We start from the raw sequence: 19,633 nt of genomic DNA, 5'->3' as shown, positions 1-19,633 counted from the left end.
TCTTAAATTCTCCTCAGTTTTTGCCACTGACATTCAGCTTCCATTATTATTACATTGTGTTAATTTGGAGAGCTTGCTCTTTAAAGGCTGTAAATAAGTTGATGATACTTTTCACCATAAATCCTCTTGCAATCAGGATTAGTTTGTCAGAGATTCATTGATGATCATTCCTTAGTATTGTAATCTACAACCACAATGAACTTTATTCCTCCAAGAGTACCAATGAAAAATGCTATGTAGGGAGGCTGCAGAAACAATGAGGCTGCCTCCATCTCTACCACACTGATTGAGAAAAACTCAGTTATTGGTTGGTATGAGCTCCAGATACATTGTTTACTTGTAACTCTCCATTTGTAGTGTCAGCATACTTCCACATGACTTGTTATCGCATGCACATTGCATTGGATATTTCTCACTGTACATATTTTGATCTAGTCAAGTTGGGAATTACGTAAATTGTATGCTGATTCTGATTCTATCTTGGGTCAATCTTATCATATGTTGGAGTCTCACTTCTTTATATTTTATGTATTTTGCTCTGAAACAAGTGAACCACAATTTACAAGAATTTGAAGTTTTGAAGCTAGAATACAATTTTGTCTTGTTCTGACTTATAAAGGCAGAATTTATATTATGATAAAGTCTTAAAGGAATCTTCACCTCAAAAAAATATTGAAATATCTGCTGTTCTGCAGCCAATCCTTTACCCTCCTCTCCTTGTTCCCAGTTGTTCTTTTGGCTTGCTTTTTGGTTTTTGGCTTTCAGACATTGCTCCAGTAGAGAGCCCAGCATATGCTTGAGGTGTATGCAGTGACATTATCTTGCATTATCTTGTATTAGGCTGTAGTTGTATATCTATAGATGTTTATAAATTTGCTAATTTTACTCTGGTCGCCTAAAATCAAATGCATATGCCAATGCAGTTTACATTGAAAGGTCATGAGAAACAAAGAGAGCCATGGGAGGAAGGCTGGAAGTACTGGATTGTAATATGTAGTCTCATGATTTGTGATACGTAGAACCAGTTACTTTAAATCAATGATGCGTCCTGATTGATGACTTATAAAAATATATGGATTTTTTTTTAAAGGGCATAAATAATTTGTAAATTGTGGTCTCCCTGTACTTTTTATGTACAGTAATTTGCATGTGTCTATTCTTCTTGTTATTTAGACACTACATATTCTGTCTAGATACTGTCACTCTATTATGTATTCTTTCAATCTTTATTTGTTTAAAGTAGTAGTTTTTACTGTTGATTATACTTCTCAATGAATTAGAATTGCCTGTATGTGTATGTATTTCATAAGATGCACCACAACAAATATCTATTTTTTTTTATAAAAATATATATATATAGAATTAAAGAACCTAGAAGTTTCTCAGTTCTCTGTATGATAAAATTTACATTTTGGTCTCCATTTTGGTGATAATTGACACAGTAGTTATAGTCTGTGAAATTCATAAAAAATTAAATAATTTACTTGTTGACTTTAAACATAAACACACTTGGATAAATATGACAGCATGATAGGTATTCCTTGAACTATTCATTCTGCAAGTGTAATGTCATTCAAATACCACTGCTGAATACCATTTCCACATCTATCACCTTGCTCCCATCCTTCCTTGAAAGTATTAAATATGGTTATCCTTTTCTTACAAGAGTGGGTTACTCCAGCACAACAAATTGCAACCATAGAACCTTAGATTTAACAAAGTTCACCAAACTTATGGTTTTTCAGTGACAGTATTACTGGCACTGTGGTACAGATAGTTGTAACTATTTTTTAACCCAGTAATGTCAACACCATAAGATATCTTATTTTTTCATTAATGTTTGCTATTTTTTCTGTTTAAATACTTACAAGTTGATGATTAACATAAAAATAAGGGGAATATAATTTGATTCACATTTGGTTAAAACCTTCATTTTTCAGCCTTCATACTTCTTGTGGCATACTTAGCAGTTGTCTGTCTTCAGCTCACTGTGATGGATACTTTTCATTGTAGTAGATATTACTCCTACAATATTATTGGTTAGATGCATTTTTTATGAAACCATCATCACTTTAAGTGAACTTAGTCACTGAGTGACAGGTGGTGAAATGTTATCACTTGCAAAAACAGCAAATCATAGATGTGGAATTAACATAAATGGAGATTAGAATGTATTAGATTGTCAGAAAAATTAAACAAATTCTTTAAAGTATATCTATAGAGTGATGCCTTGCAGTACGAGTATAATTTGTTCTATGACCGAGCTAGTTTGGGATTTATTCATCTTGCAAATTAATTTTTTCCCACTGAAATTAACTGAAATATAAATAATCCATTTTAGCCCCCAAAAACCACCCCCCAAATTTTTTTATTTTTTTATTAAAATAATTATTTATAAAACAATTATAAAAAGATAACGTAAACTGAGTGAGTAAAGGTTGTTCTTCATGGGAGACTGTGTGAGAGCTCAGCACTTACTAACAGTTGCTTGTTTGAAATTTGCTTGTACAGTGGATTTCCGCTCGTACTCCAATACAAAAATTCTGACAAGCCTTAGCTCGTACAGCAAATTACTCATACAATGCTGCACTCATATTACAAGGTACTATAGTATAGTTTTAGTGTGAGGGATTCACTATCTTGTTTTGAGCATGTACTGTTTGTATTGGGAGAAGCATGACAAAGGCCAAATTGTAAGTGATAGCTCTTCAATATATTTTCAGGTATAAGGCTCATGAGGAAAAAGTTGGAGCCATTGCTATCGAAATGGGATTCAGTCATGTCTCCCTCTCCTCACTTGTCATCCCTATGGTGAAGGCTGTTCCTCGTGGCTTCACTGCAAGCTCTGATGCTTACCTCACTCCTCACATCAAGGCTTATCTTAAGGTTACTGCCTTTTTGCTGTGTTGTTAATGTCTTTCAATACAAGTCCTAGATTTATTTTCCTTGCTTTAATAACAACAGTTCAGTTTTACAGTGATACATATAGAACTCAAATATAAGTTACTCAGCTTAATACTTCTTTGAATTTCAGTTTTACATGTGTAATACAAGGTGAGTATGGCTTTACCAACTGTCTTCTTGTACATTTGGAAAGACTGGCTCAATGGCCATATGTGATTGTAGTTTTTCAGTATCTCACCATGGGATCAATGACTTGTAGGAAAAATATACCCTAAAATGATGTTCCACATCATACACTGCCATCCTTGCCAAAGCTGAGAGATTGATGCTTACAGTTAATTGACTATTTCAGTCACTGTGCATCATGGTTTTTCTCTCAGCAATCTCTAAAGCAAATTACACTTGAACTTTTACATTATCTTATACTAATTGAATTGATATTGTTTTGCAGAAGTGCAGTGATTTTTTTGTGTCCACTAAAAAGCATACACCTTAAAGATTTAATTCTATTTACAGTTGATTCACCTTCTCTTGGTAACATGAAAACTTGCGGTAAGATTTAAGATGTTTAGTTATTACCAGTGATATATATTTAATCTCTTGGCAGTCATATTGTGGTAGGTAGTGGTAGATGCAGGTCAGGACTACTTATAACTGAAAATGAGGCATTCCAATGACTTTTGATTCATAATGCATGGTCTTCCTGTCTGTGTGATTGCCAGCTTACATTGACACTTCATTTCTTTCTAAGGAAAATAATTTGAATATTTCAATTACCATTTCTGCAGCATTTGAAGAATAGTGAAATACAGCAGAACCTCGGCTTTCGAACTCAACCCCTTCAATACGATGATGCCCTCGTAGGCATCATGGTTGGATTCTATTTTTAGTTCCTGGGCAATCCTTTACTCTAGATACGAGTTTAATTGGTTCCAGCCCCTACCTACGAGTAACTTGAAGTTACTCGTGTCATGAGTTATTAATTCCTATTTAAATTAACTGAAACCCCATTAATCCATTCAGCCAGCAGAACAAAATACAAAATATCCCAATTGACCTGAAATAAATATGCAATTAAGTTACAAAATATACATAATTCATTACTAAACATAAGTGTAGATAATAAATAATAATAACTGAAATATAATGTTTTGTGAGCGCTTACCAGAAGACAGACGACACCAGACAACACAGGTAGGTGGAGTAGGTGGAGGATGAAGGATGCCATGGTAGTAGGCAGAGGATGAGGGATAAGTAGCATGAACCTGAACAAACAAAATTAAACTTAACACTAGATTAATTGGAAATTAAACTTAATTTTAATCTTTATGTAGCTTAAAATTATTTTTCATTTTACTTAAATTCACTCAAACTAAAGATTGCTTTTTTACAACTTACGTTAGAATCAAACAATGTAGCATAAAGACTCAAAATTTTTTTTTCCTTTTTTTTTTTTTTTTTTTTAACTTTTTTTGCTTCAACTTACATAAACTAACTTTCATAATTATTTTTGGCCTTCTTAGGCACACTTTGATTTCCACTTTCTTGAGGCCTCTTACTGAAAAAACAGTCCAATGAGGTTTGCCTCTGTCTGCTCTTCAAAATGTCTCTGAAATGCGTGAGGCATATGTCATTGTATTAGGCAGCTGCACGGTTTGTGTGTACCTCTTCTGGGTGATTTTTTTCCACAAAATCAGTCACTTTCTGATATGCTGCCAAAACCTCTTTAATTTCTGCAGTCGTAACCACATGAGCCTTATCCTCATCCTCATCCTCACCACTGAACCCCCTGACGAACCTCCACTTCTTGTAGGGCCTGAAGCTCCTGTAATTCCTCAGTCATCAGCTCCTGACTGTGCTCCTCAACGAGATTGTTGATGTCCCCCTCATCAACCTCCAAACCCATGGACTTTCCGAGTGCCACTATCTCATCCAACTCTGCCTTTTCAAATCCCTCAAAATCACATTCAGAAACAGCGTCAAGCCACAGTTTCCTCCAGGAAGAGTTTAAGGTTCAACAAGTTACTCCCTGCCAAGCCAAGTCTATGATTTTCAAGCAAATTACAATGTTGTAATGTTCCTTCCAAAATTCATGCAGGGTTAGATTAGTGTTTTCAGTAACTTCAAAACATCGCTTGTATATAATGCTTTGTATATAATTTCTTGAAGTTAGAAATCACTTGCTGGTCCATGGGCTGGAGAATAGAGGTTGTGTTGGGGAGGAGGTATAGGACCTTAATGAACTTGAACTCGTTGAGAATATCATCCTCTAGGCCAGGGGGATGAGCAGGAGCATTGTCTAGGATAAGTAGACATTTCAGAGGAAGATTATTCTCCTCCAAAGATTTTTTGACAGCTGGGCTTGAATACAAGGTTAACCCATTCAACAAAAAATTGATGGGTGACCCAGGCTTTTGGCATTAGCTCTCCACATGACATGGAGTTTCTCCTTTAGCACTTTGTGTGCCTTGAATGCCCTTGGATTTTCAGAGTGGTATACCAGCAGAAGTTTGATTTTACAATCTCCACTGGCATTGGCACATAGAGCCAGTGTCAGTCTGTCCTTCATGTGCTTGTGGCCTGGCTTTTTCTTTTCTTCAGCCGTGATGAAGGTCCTTTGTGGTATTTTCTTCCAAAAAAGGCCAGTCTCATCACAATTAAAAACTTGCTGCGAGACATAGCCTTCAGTGAGAATGCTGCCTTAGCATTAGCACTAGATGCCCATGACAAACCACAAAGTGAACTCCAGTATGCCTACAAAATTTTTCAAACCAACCTCGTGAAGCCTTGAACTCTGGTACTGTTGGTGTGCTGGAGCTCTCCCCACCCCCCTTCTCTGCCTGCTCTCTTCTCAAATCAGCATAAATGGCACAACCCTTCTCACTAATTATGGCCTCAGTGACTGTATCACCAGCAAACTCTTTGTCTTTTATCCATATAAGCAAAAGCCTCTCCATCTCTTCATAGATATCTGTTCATTTAATAGAGAGGATAGTCACTCCCTTAGCATGTTTTTTACTCTTAATTAAATCTTTGTTCTTCAAAATGGTGCAAATAGTTGACATACTACGCTCATGCTCCTTAGCAAGATCACTCACACGCACACCATGCTCATGTTTTTCGATTATTTCCTGCTTAATTTCTAAGCTCATCATTCATTTCTTACAATCACTACTATCTTTAGCATTTCCTTTCTTAGACCCCATAGTTAAATCCACAAAAAAAGCACAAAAAAGTAGCTCAAAATACAAAAAAAAAATACAGATAAAAGTCGGAGCAAATGTTTAGCAGCCACGAGTAATAGTACAATGTGCAGATGTGTGGATTGCTGCTTTGCTACAGAGCACTGATGATGGTGGGCACTGCTGTTGCTGCTGGCTGCTTGTATTTTGGAAAAATGCTTGTGTTATGGGGCATAATTTTTCACAAATTTTTACTTGTATCTTAGAAAACTTGATTTAGATGCACTCGTATGTAGAGGTACCACTGTATTGTGCTTTGACTTGTCTTGACAGACTCCATATATGTCCTTGAGGTTATACTGTTCCCCCCACCCTCCCTATTTCCACTGGTCATGCAAATAAGCTATCCCATGCCCCACCCTCTATCCAGAATAAAGAAGTCTCATTGGCATAGCCTTACATCATAGTATCTCCCCTTATGGTCCTTCCCTTATCTTCCATATCCCCCTATCCTTCTCTTCGTCCAATACCCCCTCCACCAAGGAGGGAAGACTGTAAGGGGGATACAGTTCTCCCCTTCCCTTGTTTATTTATTTTTTTATTCTTTATTTATTTATTTATCTATTTATTTATTTATTTTTATTTATTTATTTATTTTATTTATTCATTTATTTTATTTTATTTATTTATTTATTTTTTTTGTGTGTGTGTGTATAGGAGGGACACTGGCCAAGGGCAACAAAAAACCAACAAAAAAAAACCCACTGAGATGCTGGTCCCCGAATTGGGTCCAAAGTAGTGGTAAAAAATTGAAGCTCTTGAAACCTCCCTCTTGAAGGAGTTCAAGTCATAGCAAAGTGGAAACGCAGATGCAGGCAGGGAGTTCCAGAGTTTACCAGAGAAAGGGATGAATGACTGAGAATGCAGGTTAATTCTTGCATTTGAGAGGTGGACAGAATAGGGGCGAGAGAGAGAGAAGAAAGTCTTGTGCAGCATGACCGCAGGAGGAGGGAAGGCATGCAGTTAGCAAGATAAGAAGAGCAGTTAGCATGAAAATAGCAGTAGAAGATAGCTAGAGATACAACACTGGCTATGAGTAAGAGACTGAAGAAAGTCAGTCAGAGGAGAGGAGTTGGTGAGACAAAAAGCTTCTGATTCCATCCTGTCTAAAAGAGCTGTATAAGTGGAACCCCTCCAGACATGTGAAGCATACTCCATACATGGATGGCTAAAGCCTTGTACAAAGTTAGCAGCTTTGAGGGGTGAGAAAAAACTGGCAAAGATATCTCAGAACGCCCAGCTTCATAGAAGCCGTTTTAACTAGAGATGAGATGTGAAGTTTCCAGTTTAGAGTATAAGAAAAGGACAGACTGAGAAAGTTCATTGTAGAAGAGGGGGACAGTTGATGTATAAGAAAAGGACAGACTGAGAAAGTTAATTGTAGAAGAGGGGAACAGTTGAGTGTCAGTGAAAGAGGGATAATTGTCTGGAAGGTTGTGTTGAGTTGATATATGGAGGAATTGAGTTTTTGAGGCAGTGAACAATACCAAGTTTGCTTTGCCCCAATCACAGATTTTAAAAGAGATCAGAACTCAGTCATTCTGTAGCTTCCCATCATGAACTGTGCACTTCCTGAAGGGTTGGACGTCTATGAAAAGACATGGGAAAGTACAGGGTGGTATCAGCATGGATAGGACAAGAAGTTTTGTTTAGAAGATCATTGATGAATAATAGGAAGAGAGTGGGTGACAGGACAGAACCATGAGGAACACCATTGTTAATAGATTTAGGAGAACAGTGACTGCCTACCACAGCAGCAGTAGAACAGTCAGAAAGGAAACTTGAGATGAAGTTACAGAGAGAAGGATAGAAGCCGTAAGAGGGTAATTTGGAAATCAAGGCTTTGTGCCAGACACTATGAAAAGCTTTTGATATGTCTAAGGCAACAGCAAAAGTTTCACAAAAAAAAACTCTAAAAGAGGATGATCAAGACTCAGTAAGGAAAACCAGAAGATCACCAGTAGAGTGGCTTTGTGGAACCCATACTGGCAATCAGATAGAAGGTTGTGAAGTGATAGATATTTAAGAATCTTCCTGTTGAGGATAGATTCAAAAACTTTAGATAGGCAGGAAATTAAAGCAATAGGACAGTAGTTTGAGGGATTAGAACGGTCACCCTTTTTAGGGGCAGGCTGAATGTAGGCAAAATTCCATCATGTAGGAAAGGTAGATCTTGACATACAGAGTTGAAAGAGTTTGACTAGGCAAGGTGCAAGCACGGAGGCACAGTTTCAGAGAACAATAGGATGGACCCCATCAGGTCTATAAGCCTTCTGAGGGGTTAGGCCAGCAAGGGCATGGTAAACATCATTGCGAAGAGTTTTAATAGGTAGCATGAAGTAGTCGGAGAGTGGAGGAAAGGGAGGAACAAACCCTGAATCGTCCAAGGTAGAGTTTTTAGCAAAGGTTTAAGCAGAGAGTTCAGCCTTAGAGATAGATGTGATAGCAGTGGTGCCATCTGGTTGAAATAAAAGAGGGAAAGGAGAAGTGGCAAAGTTATTGAAGGTATTTTTTGGCTAGGTGCCAGAAGTCACAAGGGGAGTCAGCTCTTGAAAGATTTTGACACTATTAATGAAGGAGTTTTTGACTGGTTGGAGAACAGACTTGGCATGGTTCCAAGCAGAAATATAAAGTACATGAGATTCTGGTGATGAAAGGCTTAAATACCTTTTCTGGGCCATCTCTGTCATGTATAGCAAGAAAGCAGGCTGTGTTAAACCAAGGTTTGGAAGGTTTAGGTCAAGAAAAAGAGTGAGGAATGTACACCTCCATGCCAGATGCTGTCACTTCTGTTATGCACTCAGCACACAGAGACAGGTCTCTGACACAGAAGCAGTAGTCATTCCAGGTAAAATCTGCAAAATACCTCCTCATGTCCTCCCAACTAGCAGAGGCAAAATGCCAGAGGCACCTCTGGTCAGGGGGATCCTGAGGAGGAATTGGAGCAATACCAATACAGATATGAGATTTTGATCAGAGGAGCCCAATGGAGAAGAGAGGGTAACACCATAAGCAGAAGGATTAGAGGTTAGGAAAAGTTCAAGAATATTGGGCATATCTCCAAGACAGTCAGGGATACAAGTAGGGTGTTGCACCAGTTGCTGTAGGTTGTGGAGGATAGCAAAGTTGAAGACTAGTTCACCAGGATGGTCAGTGAAGGGAGAGGAAAGCCAAAGCCTGTGGTGAACATTGAAGTCTCCAAGAATGGATATCTCTGCAAAAGGGAAGAGAGTCAGAATGTGCTCCACTTTACAAGTTAAGTAGTCAAAGAATTTCTTATAGTCAGAGGAGTTAGGTGAGAGCTATACAGCATAGATAAATTTAGTTTGAGAGTGACTCTGTAGTCAAAGCCAGATGGTGAAAAAGTCAGAAGATTCAAGAGTGTGGGCACAAGAGCAGGTTAAGTCGTTGCACACATAACACAACATCCAATTTTGGATTGTAAATGAGGATAGAGAAAGTAGGAGGGAACAGAAAAGGGGCTACTGTCAGTTGCCTCAGACACCTGTGTTTCAGTGAGGCTTAGTGGAGGAGAAGTGGTGTTCTACAGATTGAAAATTAGATCTAAGACCACAAATGTTGCAGAAGTTAATGAAGAAAAAGTTATATATATATATATATATAGAGAGAGAGAGAGAGAGAGAGAGAGAGAGAATGTGACTCACTCACATGCATAAACACATAGCTGCCCACTGATCTCTTTTCTAATAACTTCACTTTCCCTTCCCTCCCCATTTATTTCTCTTTCACACATTACCACCTCTTCTGTAATATACTGTCCTATAACAACCCCAAATCATAAATGTGTGTGTGTGTGTGTGTGTGTGTGTGTGTGTGTGTGTGTGTGTGTGTGTGTGTGTGTGTGTGTATTTACCTAGGTGTGTTTTACAGGAAAAGAGCTATGCTCGTGCTGTCCTGTCTCCATATCTATAAGCATCCAGCTTAACTTTAAATTCAGTGTGTGTGTGTGTGTGTGTGTGTGTGTGTGTGTGTGTGTGTGTGTGTGTGTGTGTGTGTGTGTGTGTGTGTCATACTTACACCCAGAAAACAACTGCCTCATGTTCCTATGACAACCGAATGGTTGACTTAGAGAAAAAAAAGATTATAGTATTAAAAATTGGGTGAGTTACCACTCGCAGGCCTATGCCATAAATGAGCAACGTTAATTTTTTTAAGCATTCAGAGCGAAGTAGTTAATTTGTTCCTGAATGCCATTCAAAATTGGAAATGTTAAAAAATTGAAACAATTTTTCCCTTAGGAATTAATGTAAAATAGATTAATCTGTTCTCAGACACTAGTCCACCATGTGGGTAATGACCAGTGCTCCTACTGCTATGGTGGCTGCTCTGCAACATCTCCAGCTAAGACATTTTTTTTATCCAGAAAGGATGTATTGACTGAACTTAGTGTTAGTCTAAACAATATCAAAAGATATTGTTTAGACCAAGTAGGCATTCTCTTCATCACCAATCAAGTGAGGATGCCTTACAGAGTAACACAGAAAGGAGCAACCCACTCACCACCAAAATGAAGGTGATCACAACACTTAGACATCTTGCTGCTGGGAAAAGCTGCTGGGAAAATGCAGTTGTCCAGTAAAGATAGAGCACCAAACCTTGTTTGTTTACATCAAAGTTATTCACAGGGTTACCATAATTCTACACAACACTGTGGAATACTGAGTTTTGCCAATTCAGTGATTTCTGCTTTTCTACACTTATGTGGAATCTGCTACTAAATATAAAAGGAGAAACATGTTAATTTCAAGAAGTTAACATTACTTTGACAATTATATATATAATATATATATAATATAACTTTAGTACATATTTCTTTTCATATTCACACAGTTTCTTGGAAGATGTGGATGTGGAAATTTATTCCACATTCAGCTGCCAAATGTCACAATATTTCCACACTAGCAGATGAAATTCCATGATATGGTAACCCTGGTTCTTCAGAGGGATCACATTTGACGTATTTCGAAAATTGAATTACTGTCTTACCCTTTGTCTCTCTCCTCCAAATATATGAAAATGAAGGAAATATTTATAGAAAACTTAATTATGGTACAACAACCAAAGCAACTGCCTTTTTTTTTTTTTTTTTTTTTTTTCAAAAACTGATTCGTTCAGAAAGGGAGATTTTCAGTAACCGAGGTCCCACTGTGCATGTGTTTGCAACATATACATTATCAGCATTAACAGGTGCTTTATTTCTTCTCTCTTCCTTTAGAAGGAGCAGATGTTTAACTTATTCTCCCATCCCCCACCCCTATTTCTCTCTCTCTCTCTCTCTCTCTCTCTCTCTCTCTCTCTCTCTCTCTCTCTCTCTCTCTCTCTCTCTCTCTCTCTCTCTCTCTCTCTCTCTCTCTCTCTCTCTCTCTCTCTCTCTCTCAGGAAGAACTGTTTACCCACTATAAAAATTAATCTAAGTGCAGTTATTTTCATCCCTGAATAACCTACTGGTTGACCATCAGTTTTTCAGTATTGTTGCCAAGCTTTAATAGGTTTCCCATACTACAAATTTAATGAGAAGCTGTAATTGGTGACTGGTGGCAGGAGGCATGCAGTGCTATCATTTAGCATCTCTGTAAACCAGTGTTTACCTATTTAAAAACTGTACCACAAAGTTGATGCTCAACCTGCATTGCTGTGTATTTAAAAATCAGTTCATTTAGTTTTAAGTAGATGGTGTAATGGTAATCATGGCACCATATTGCATAATTAACATTGCTTCTTTAGGCTTGATGTGATGCATGATTTTTGCATATTGGTAGTGTAATGTATATTAGGGACTTACATGTCATTCTAAAAATTCCTAAGTTTTATGGAAATTTACAAACTGCCTTTATTTAAGTAGTATATGAAGAACTAAGGCAATTTTTTTTTTCTTTTTTTACAGGGATTTGCTTCAGGGTTCAAAAATAATCTGAAAAATGCAAATGTGCTCTTCATGCAGAGTGATGGTGGACTTACCCAGATGAGCAGGTCAGTAAGACCATGTATCTGTACTGAATGCCATGAGATGTGCATTGCCTGAGTGGTTGATTGGAAGATGTATATGTTGCCTGAACATAAAGAAATTAAGATTTTGAAATGGAGTAGGAAAATTTTTTGATTACCAGTATCACATGTAGCAAAGGATTGATACTGAGATCTAAACTGGAATTTATTTCCATTGGCTAGAAGTACCCTGAGCAAGCAACAGTGTGTGATTAATACAATTAAGTTGCGACTTTTCCAACTGTGTGTGTGTGTTTTCCATGCTCCTAATTCTCCACAAAAGACTACATGTCTATAGAACACAATGATGCTAAATGAGGTTTCAGATATCCTGAAGCCAATATTATCTCCTCATTACATGCCATATGAAAAGAATTTTAAATACCTTGGTTCAGTCTCATGCAACTACAGAAACATGAAGGAAGAGACTAGAGAGAGAGGATTTTACAAAAAGGGAAAGAAATTGACTCCTTCAGGTACGTGATAACAAAGATAGCATCATGGTCTGAAAGTAATCTTCATATACAGATGAGACCAAGATGCAAAAGAAATGCGGATTTGATAATTTGAAAGGATGGTGAAAGTGATTCAGGTGTATATGGAAGTTTGGTTTATCTAGTAGGAGAGAGGGAATGAGTTTTGGAGTTATGATGAAATTAAGGCTCTAGAGATGACCTAGAGATAAGTGAGTGAAATAGCAATAAAGATATGCAAAAGAGGAATAAATTATGGGAGTGTGAGGGGCTAACCCTCAACAAAGTGAAAGGATAGAGTTGAAGAATGCAGAAGGAAAAAGGGAGGATGGTAAAATGAAAAGACTGGAGTGTGCTGGGACAGATGTAACTGGAAGCTGTGCTTTAGCCATAGCCTTGAGTGAGTTCACAGAAACACATCTGCCTATGTTACACCAGACTGGATAAATAATTGTGAAAAATTAATTATTTTTACTGGTTCTGTGATTGAATATGAGTAAACAATGTGAGATATGTAGAGGATATTATCTGTGTTATCAACAGAATGGATGATGAGAGTAATGATCTATGAGTTGAGAAAGGACAGGAGCAATTTTATGTAAGCTAGTATCTATTTTTAGTTCATATAATATTCTAATCATGGAAATCCCTCTTCTTAGGCACTTGTGAAAGTACTTCTCTTTTAATGAATTAGGTATGTATTTTAATTTTTCTGCAATATTTAATCCTCAGATTCAGTGGCTCTCGAGCTATTCTGTCTGGTCCAGCTGGTGGTGTTGTTGGTTATGCCATGACTAGCTATAAACAACTTGGGTGTCAGCCAGTCATTGGATTTGACATGGGAGGCACATCAACAGATGTGTCTCGCTATGCTGGTGAATATGAACATGTATTTGAGAGCACAACAGCTGGTGTTACCATTCAAGCCCCACAGGTAAGCTCAATGAAGATTAGAGTAAATCTTCTATATAATACAGCAATTCAGCCACTCCACCTAATTTAAAAAAAAAAAAATGCTAGTTGTTTACCTAGTTGTGAAATACAGGACAAAGAGCTACATTAGGTTAGTGTCATCCCGTCTCCATATCGACTTTTATCTAGATTTTCTTTAAATTTATTACAGTAAAATCACTCTCATCTGGCATTCGAGTATCTGGCAGCTTCAAGTATCCGGCACATTTTTCCCCGAGCCTTAAAATCAATAAAAAATCAATGTGTACTCATAAAATCGATTAAAATTCCCGCGCGAGGCATACTTTGTCCCCTCGCCACCAGAGCGCACTGCTTCGCGCCACCCATGGCCCACTGCACTGTGTTTACTCAGTGACTCAGTCCCACGTGTGCACTGTTTATCGCCTGACGCCTTCATCATGCCTAAAGTTGTAGAAAAGAGGAAGCGTGTTGTGCTTACACTTAAGCAGCTGATCAGATCAGCTGCTGATCTTTGTTATGGTAAGATGCGTGAGTGTAGGGTGGTGATTGTGGACATAATTTCACTTCTATTCAAGTATCCGGCATGTCGGCGGTCCCGTTGATGCCGGATAAGAGGGATTTTACTGTAATTGTTTTTTGCACACACAGTCTCATCCTTAAGTTCATTCCACACTGTTATACTTCTGTGGGGGAAGCAATGTTTCTTGATGTCTCTTCGGCAAACACAATTTCAGTTTCCTTCCATGTCCTCTTGTGTCTCTCATTTCTGGTATCATGAGGTCTTCTCTGTCTAACTTTTCCATTCCCTCCAATATTCTATATATTGCTATCAAATAACCTCTTTTCCTCCTTTTTTCTAGTGTAGTCAGGCCCAATCTCTTCAACCTTTCCTCATGACTATACTCTGTTTAAACTTGCAGAGATTTTAGTTGCAGCTCTCTGGATTCTTTCTAACTTTCTTATATCCTTTTTCAAACTTGGTGACCACACTAATGCTGCGTACTCCAATCTCAGACCTATCATCATTGTTATCAGTTTTTTTTTATCATATCCTCATCAATATAGGAGAATTCTATCTTGATGTTTCTCAGTATAATATGTTTCTCCTATAATTTTGTTTATGTGCTTCCCAAATGACAAATTATCAGTAATAATTACTCCTAGGTCTTTTCTTCTGATCTTATAGAGATTTCCTCATTCTCTAAGTAATAGTTGCCAACTGGTCTTTTCACACTTTTTCCAAAACTCATCACACTACATTTTTTAGCATTAAACTCCATTTTCCACCTCAATGACGATTCATTAATTTTAATTTAGTCATGATTTAAAGCATTGTAGTCCTCTTCATTTGCTACTTTCCTCATAATCTTAATGTCATCAGCAAAAACGTTCATGTAACTTTCTACACCTTCTGTCATATCATTTACATAAACTGTGAACATAATAGGTGCAAGTACCGAATCTTCCGGGACTCCACTTATTATTGTTCTCCAGTTCGACCTGCTGCCTTTTAATTACTGTCCTCATTTCTGATGGTCAAAAAGTCAATCATCCACTTTAACAGTGATCCACCGAGTCCTCCAATTTTTTCCAGCTTCCATATTAGTCCTCTGTGCAGAACTTTATCAAATGCTTTTCTCAGATCTAAGTATATGCAGTCGGCTCATCCATCTCTCTCTCTCTTGCACTATATCTATTACTCTTGAGTAGAAACTTATCAAATTCGTAACACAAGATCTTCCTTTTCTAAAACCAAACTGTTTCTCTGTTACCACCTTGTTGTCATCTAGATATTTCACCCATCTGTTCTTGGTGATCTTTTCACAAATCTTTGCCACCACACTTGTGAGCGATACAGGTCTTTAATTTAATGGATCTTCTTTACTTCTGGTCTTGTGAATTGGGGTAATATCTGCCTGTTTCCAATCTATGGGTACTCTACCTTTTACCAGGGTGGTGCTAATTATATTGTGCAGCACTGAGACTAATTGTGAGCTACACTCTTTTAAAATCCAGCTCGATACACCATCAGGACCCATTGCTTTCCTTATATCCAGGTCTTCCAACATATTCTTTACTTATTATACTGATGTTTTAATCTCCTTTAGGTTGGTCCCTTTTTCTAATGCTGTCCTCTCACCTCTGAAATCATTTTCCTTAGTAAACACAGAGTGGAAGTGTCTTTTAAACACTTCAGCCACCTCTTTTGGGTCTTTCTCTGTTTCTTTTCTAGCTTTTACCGTGCTTATTTCATCTTTACTCTTTAATTTTCCATTGATGAATTTATAAAATAATTTTAGTTGGTCTTTACATTTCTCCACAATATTCTTTTCAAAATTTTCTGCTCATCTCTGCAAGTTTTGACATATTCATTCCTCTTCCTTGTATAATTGTTCCACAGGTCCAGTCTCTTGTTTTTCTTCCACCTGTTCCATGCTTTTTCTCTCTCCAATCTAGCTGTTGCACATCTCCTGTTGTACTAATCCTTTTTTTAAAAGGTTCTCTGTTGATCTTTTGGGTATCCATTTCTCTACTCCCTTATTATAAATGTGTGTGTGTGTGTGTGTGTGGAATTGACAGGGATCCATTTCCCTTGTCTTACCTTGTCTTTTTTCCACTTCACAACAGGGTAAGAATCCTTTGCAATACTTCTTTTCAGCTTGATGTAAACACTGTTGCTGCTGGTGGTGGATCACGGCTTTTCTTCCGCTCCGGAATGTTTGTTGTGGGCCCAGATTCTGCAGGTGCTCACCCAGGTAAATGCAATATCTTGTTTGTTATGAATACTATAAAATTTCTTGACTCTCACAAAATCTCATTTTAGGTATCACAACCTTCAAGTTTTAAGTGAATTTTCAAGTTTTATCCTATTATTAATTTACTTTCAGTTTCAGTCACAAAGTAGATTGACATCCTCTTAAAGGGAAGTAGTACAGACATAATGTTGCATCTTTTATCCTGTGCTAAATTACATATATTTTTTCTTTTCAGGTCCAGTTTGCTATAGAAAAGGAGGGCCACTTGCTGTAACTGATGCCAATTTGGTATTAGGTAGACTCTTACCTGACTACTTTCCAAAGATATTTGGCCCGAATGAAAATGAACCTCTTGATAAAAAACAAACCCTGGAAGCTTTCAAGCAAGTTACTAAAGAGGTAAATGATCTGAAGTAATGTTTTAACTGAAGATCAGCTATTGAGTAATGTTGAAACTGAAAATCAACTATTAGGTATTGCCCATCAAGAAGCCCTACTCCCTTGTGATATGTTTGAGGATTTAGTAATGGCAGGAAATTTTTCATGAAGTACATCATCTGTATACTCAGGGAATTGCTTTTCACCAACCCATTTTTTTTTTCACATGTTTTAAATGATGTGCTCCAGTTTTCACTAGTAACAGCATTTCAGATGATTAAGTATGTTCATTTTTAGTATATACTGCATATGCTCTATCACTCTATAAGTGAAAAGATGGATTGAAATTAGATCTCTGTATCACAAAACACAAATGCATATCTATTCAGTGTTATGGCTATGTTGATCAGCTTGTAAGCATTCACCTTAAGAGATTTGTAGCTAATGCTGTGAAAATTATAATCCACCACCACCACCACCATCATCCTTTGCAAGTTGTACAACTAGCTAAAGCCTTCATCAGTTATAATAATGTGCTGTAAATGTCAAGTTTTACCTGCATACATCTCTATCTCATTTCTCTACTTTCTGTCCTTTGTCTGTTCTATCAACATTTTCTTTGGATCTAATAATTGTTTTGCTCCCATATTTTTCAAGCTTCTATTTATTTTGTTTTATATATTTATTTAATTTTCTTCTGAACTGTATTGATCTTTTCTTTTTTTTCTGAAGAGCCTTCTGCTTTTTGCTGCAGGTAAATGCCTTCAATTCAAATGTCAATAAAGAAATCAGTATTGAAGAGGTAGCTATGGGGTTCATTCGTGTGGCCAATGAAGCAATGTGTCGACCCATCAGAGCACTTACCCAGGTAAGTTTCTTTTATATTTCTTTTATATTTATTTAGCTTTAGAAGAGCTGGGTGTTAGATAAGCTATGGGACCAGATCAAGTAAATGGATGGATATTAAAAGAATGCAGAGAACAAATAGAGGAACCCATATGGGATATAATTAACAGCTCACTGAAAGAAGGAAAAGTATCAAGGGAATGGAAAAGAGCTAAATAGTCCCATTATACAAAGGGGGAAATAAAATGGAATCATTAAATTTTAGACCAGTGTCACTAACAATTATTGTAAGCAAGCTTTGTCAAATAGTATTTAAAGATAGATGGATGCAATATTTAGAAGATGAAAAGATAATTACAGAAAAGCAATATGGATTCAGGAAAGGGAGACCCTGTGTCACAAATCTACTGGGCTTTTATACAAGAGTAGTAGATGGAATGCAACCTTCTATCTGATCGCCAGTATGGGTTCCATCAAGGCCACTCTACTGGTGATCTGGCTTTCCTTACTGAGTCTTGGTCATCCTCTTTTAGAGATTTTGGTGAAACTTTTGCTGTTGCCCTGGACATATCAAAAGTTTTTGATAGAGTTTGGCACAAAGCTTTGATTTCCAAACTACCCTCCTACGGCTTCTATCCTTCTCTCTATAACTTCATCTCAAGTTTCCTTTCTGACCGTTCTATTGCTGCTGTGGTAGACGGTCACTGTTCTTCTCCTAAATCTTTTAACAGTGGTGTTCCTCAGGGTTCTGTCCTGTCACCCACTCTCTTCTTATTATTCATTAATGATCTTCTAAACCAAACTTCTTGTCCTATCCACTCCTACGCTAATGATACCACCCTGCACTTTTCCACATCTTTTCATAGACATCCAACCCTTCAGGAGGTAAACATTTCACGCAGGGAAGCCACAGAACACTTGACTTCTGATCTTTCTAAAATTTCTGATTGTGGCAGAGCAAACTTGGTATTGTTCAATGAATGAAAAATTCAATTCCTCCATCTGTCAACTCAACACAACCTTCCAGACAACTATCCCCTCTTCTTCAGTGACACTCAACTGTCCCACTCTTCTACACTGAACATCCTCGGTCTGTCCTTTACTTATAATCTGAACTGGAAACTTCACATCTCATCTCTAGCTAAAACAACTTCTATGAAGCTAGGCATTCTGAGATGTCTCCGCCAATTTTCTCACCCCCCTAGCTGCTAACTCTGTACAAGGGCCTTATCCGTCCATGTATGGAGTATGCTTCACATGTCTGGGGGGAGTTCCACTCATACTGCTCTTCTAGACAGGGTGGAATCAACAGCTTTTCATCTCATCAACTCCTCTCCTCTAACTGACTGTCTTCAGCCTCTCTCTCACTGCTACAATGTTGCATCTCTAGCTATCTTCTACCGCTATTTTCATGCTAACTGCTCTTCTGATCTTGCTAACTGCATGCCTCCCCTCCTCCCGCGGCCTCGCTGCACAAGACTTTCTTCTTTCTCTCACCCCTATTCTGTCCACCTCTAATGCAAGAGTTAACCAGTATTCTCAATCATTCATTCCTTTCTCTTGTAAACTCTGGAACTCCCTGCCTGCTTCTGTATTTCCACCTTCCTATGACTTGAATTCCTTCAAGAGGGAGGTTTCAAGACACTTATCCATCAATTTTTGACTACTGCTTTGACCTGTTTATGGGACTGGCATTTCAGTGGGCATTTTTTTTATTATTGGTTTTTTGTTGCCCTTGGCCAGTGTCCCTCTTACATAAAAAATAAAAAAAGTATAGAAAGAATAGACAGAAATGACTTGGTACCACAGATGAAGGAGGGAGAGAGACGGACAAGGGGGCACGGGAAGAAAATAAAGAAGAGTGAATATTCAAGCAACATCAAGAAATACAGCTTCCTGTATTGAGCTATTGAAATTTGGAATGATTTGAAGGAAGAAGTGGTTGTGGCAAACAGTGTACACATGTTTAAAGAGAAATTGGATAAACATGGTTATGGAGACAGGACAAAATGAGCTTTGGCTTGTGCCCTGTACAATACAGTTAGGTAAATACACACACACACACACACACACACACACACACACACACACCATG

General features: G+C 37.6%; 1 protein-coding gene across 3 annotated transcripts in view; it reads left to right on the top strand.

Moving 5' to 3' along the window:
* The window catches only part of LOC135104408 (5-oxoprolinase-like), a 44,218-nt gene that overhangs the window by 4,055 nt on the left and 20,530 nt on the right, over window positions 1-19,633 (top strand). For 2 of the 3 annotated variants that reach the window (XM_064011808.1, XM_064011807.1), the window contains exons 4-9: window positions 2,724-2,886; window positions 12,052-12,137; window positions 13,358-13,559; window positions 16,218-16,314; window positions 16,550-16,713; window positions 17,447-17,560. In XM_064011808.1, the coding sequence (XP_063867878.1) occupies window positions 2,724-2,886; window positions 12,052-12,137; window positions 13,358-13,559; window positions 16,218-16,314; window positions 16,550-16,713; window positions 17,447-17,560 (826 nt within the window). Of the gene's footprint in view, window positions 1-215; window positions 308-2,723; window positions 2,887-12,051; window positions 12,138-13,357; window positions 13,560-16,217; window positions 16,315-16,549; window positions 16,714-17,446; window positions 17,561-19,633 lie in introns of all 3 variants that reach the window. The other variant, XM_064011809.1, reaches the window with a different exon arrangement.

Source organism: Scylla paramamosain, chromosome 10 (assembly GCF_035594125.1).
Source record: "Scylla paramamosain isolate STU-SP2022 chromosome 10, ASM3559412v1, whole genome shotgun sequence".
NCBI classification, from domain to species: domain Eukaryota; kingdom Metazoa; phylum Arthropoda; class Malacostraca; order Decapoda; family Portunidae; genus Scylla; species Scylla paramamosain.
Note: the sequence above shows the minus strand (reverse complement) of the source record. Positions and strands in the feature narration are given on the sequence as shown.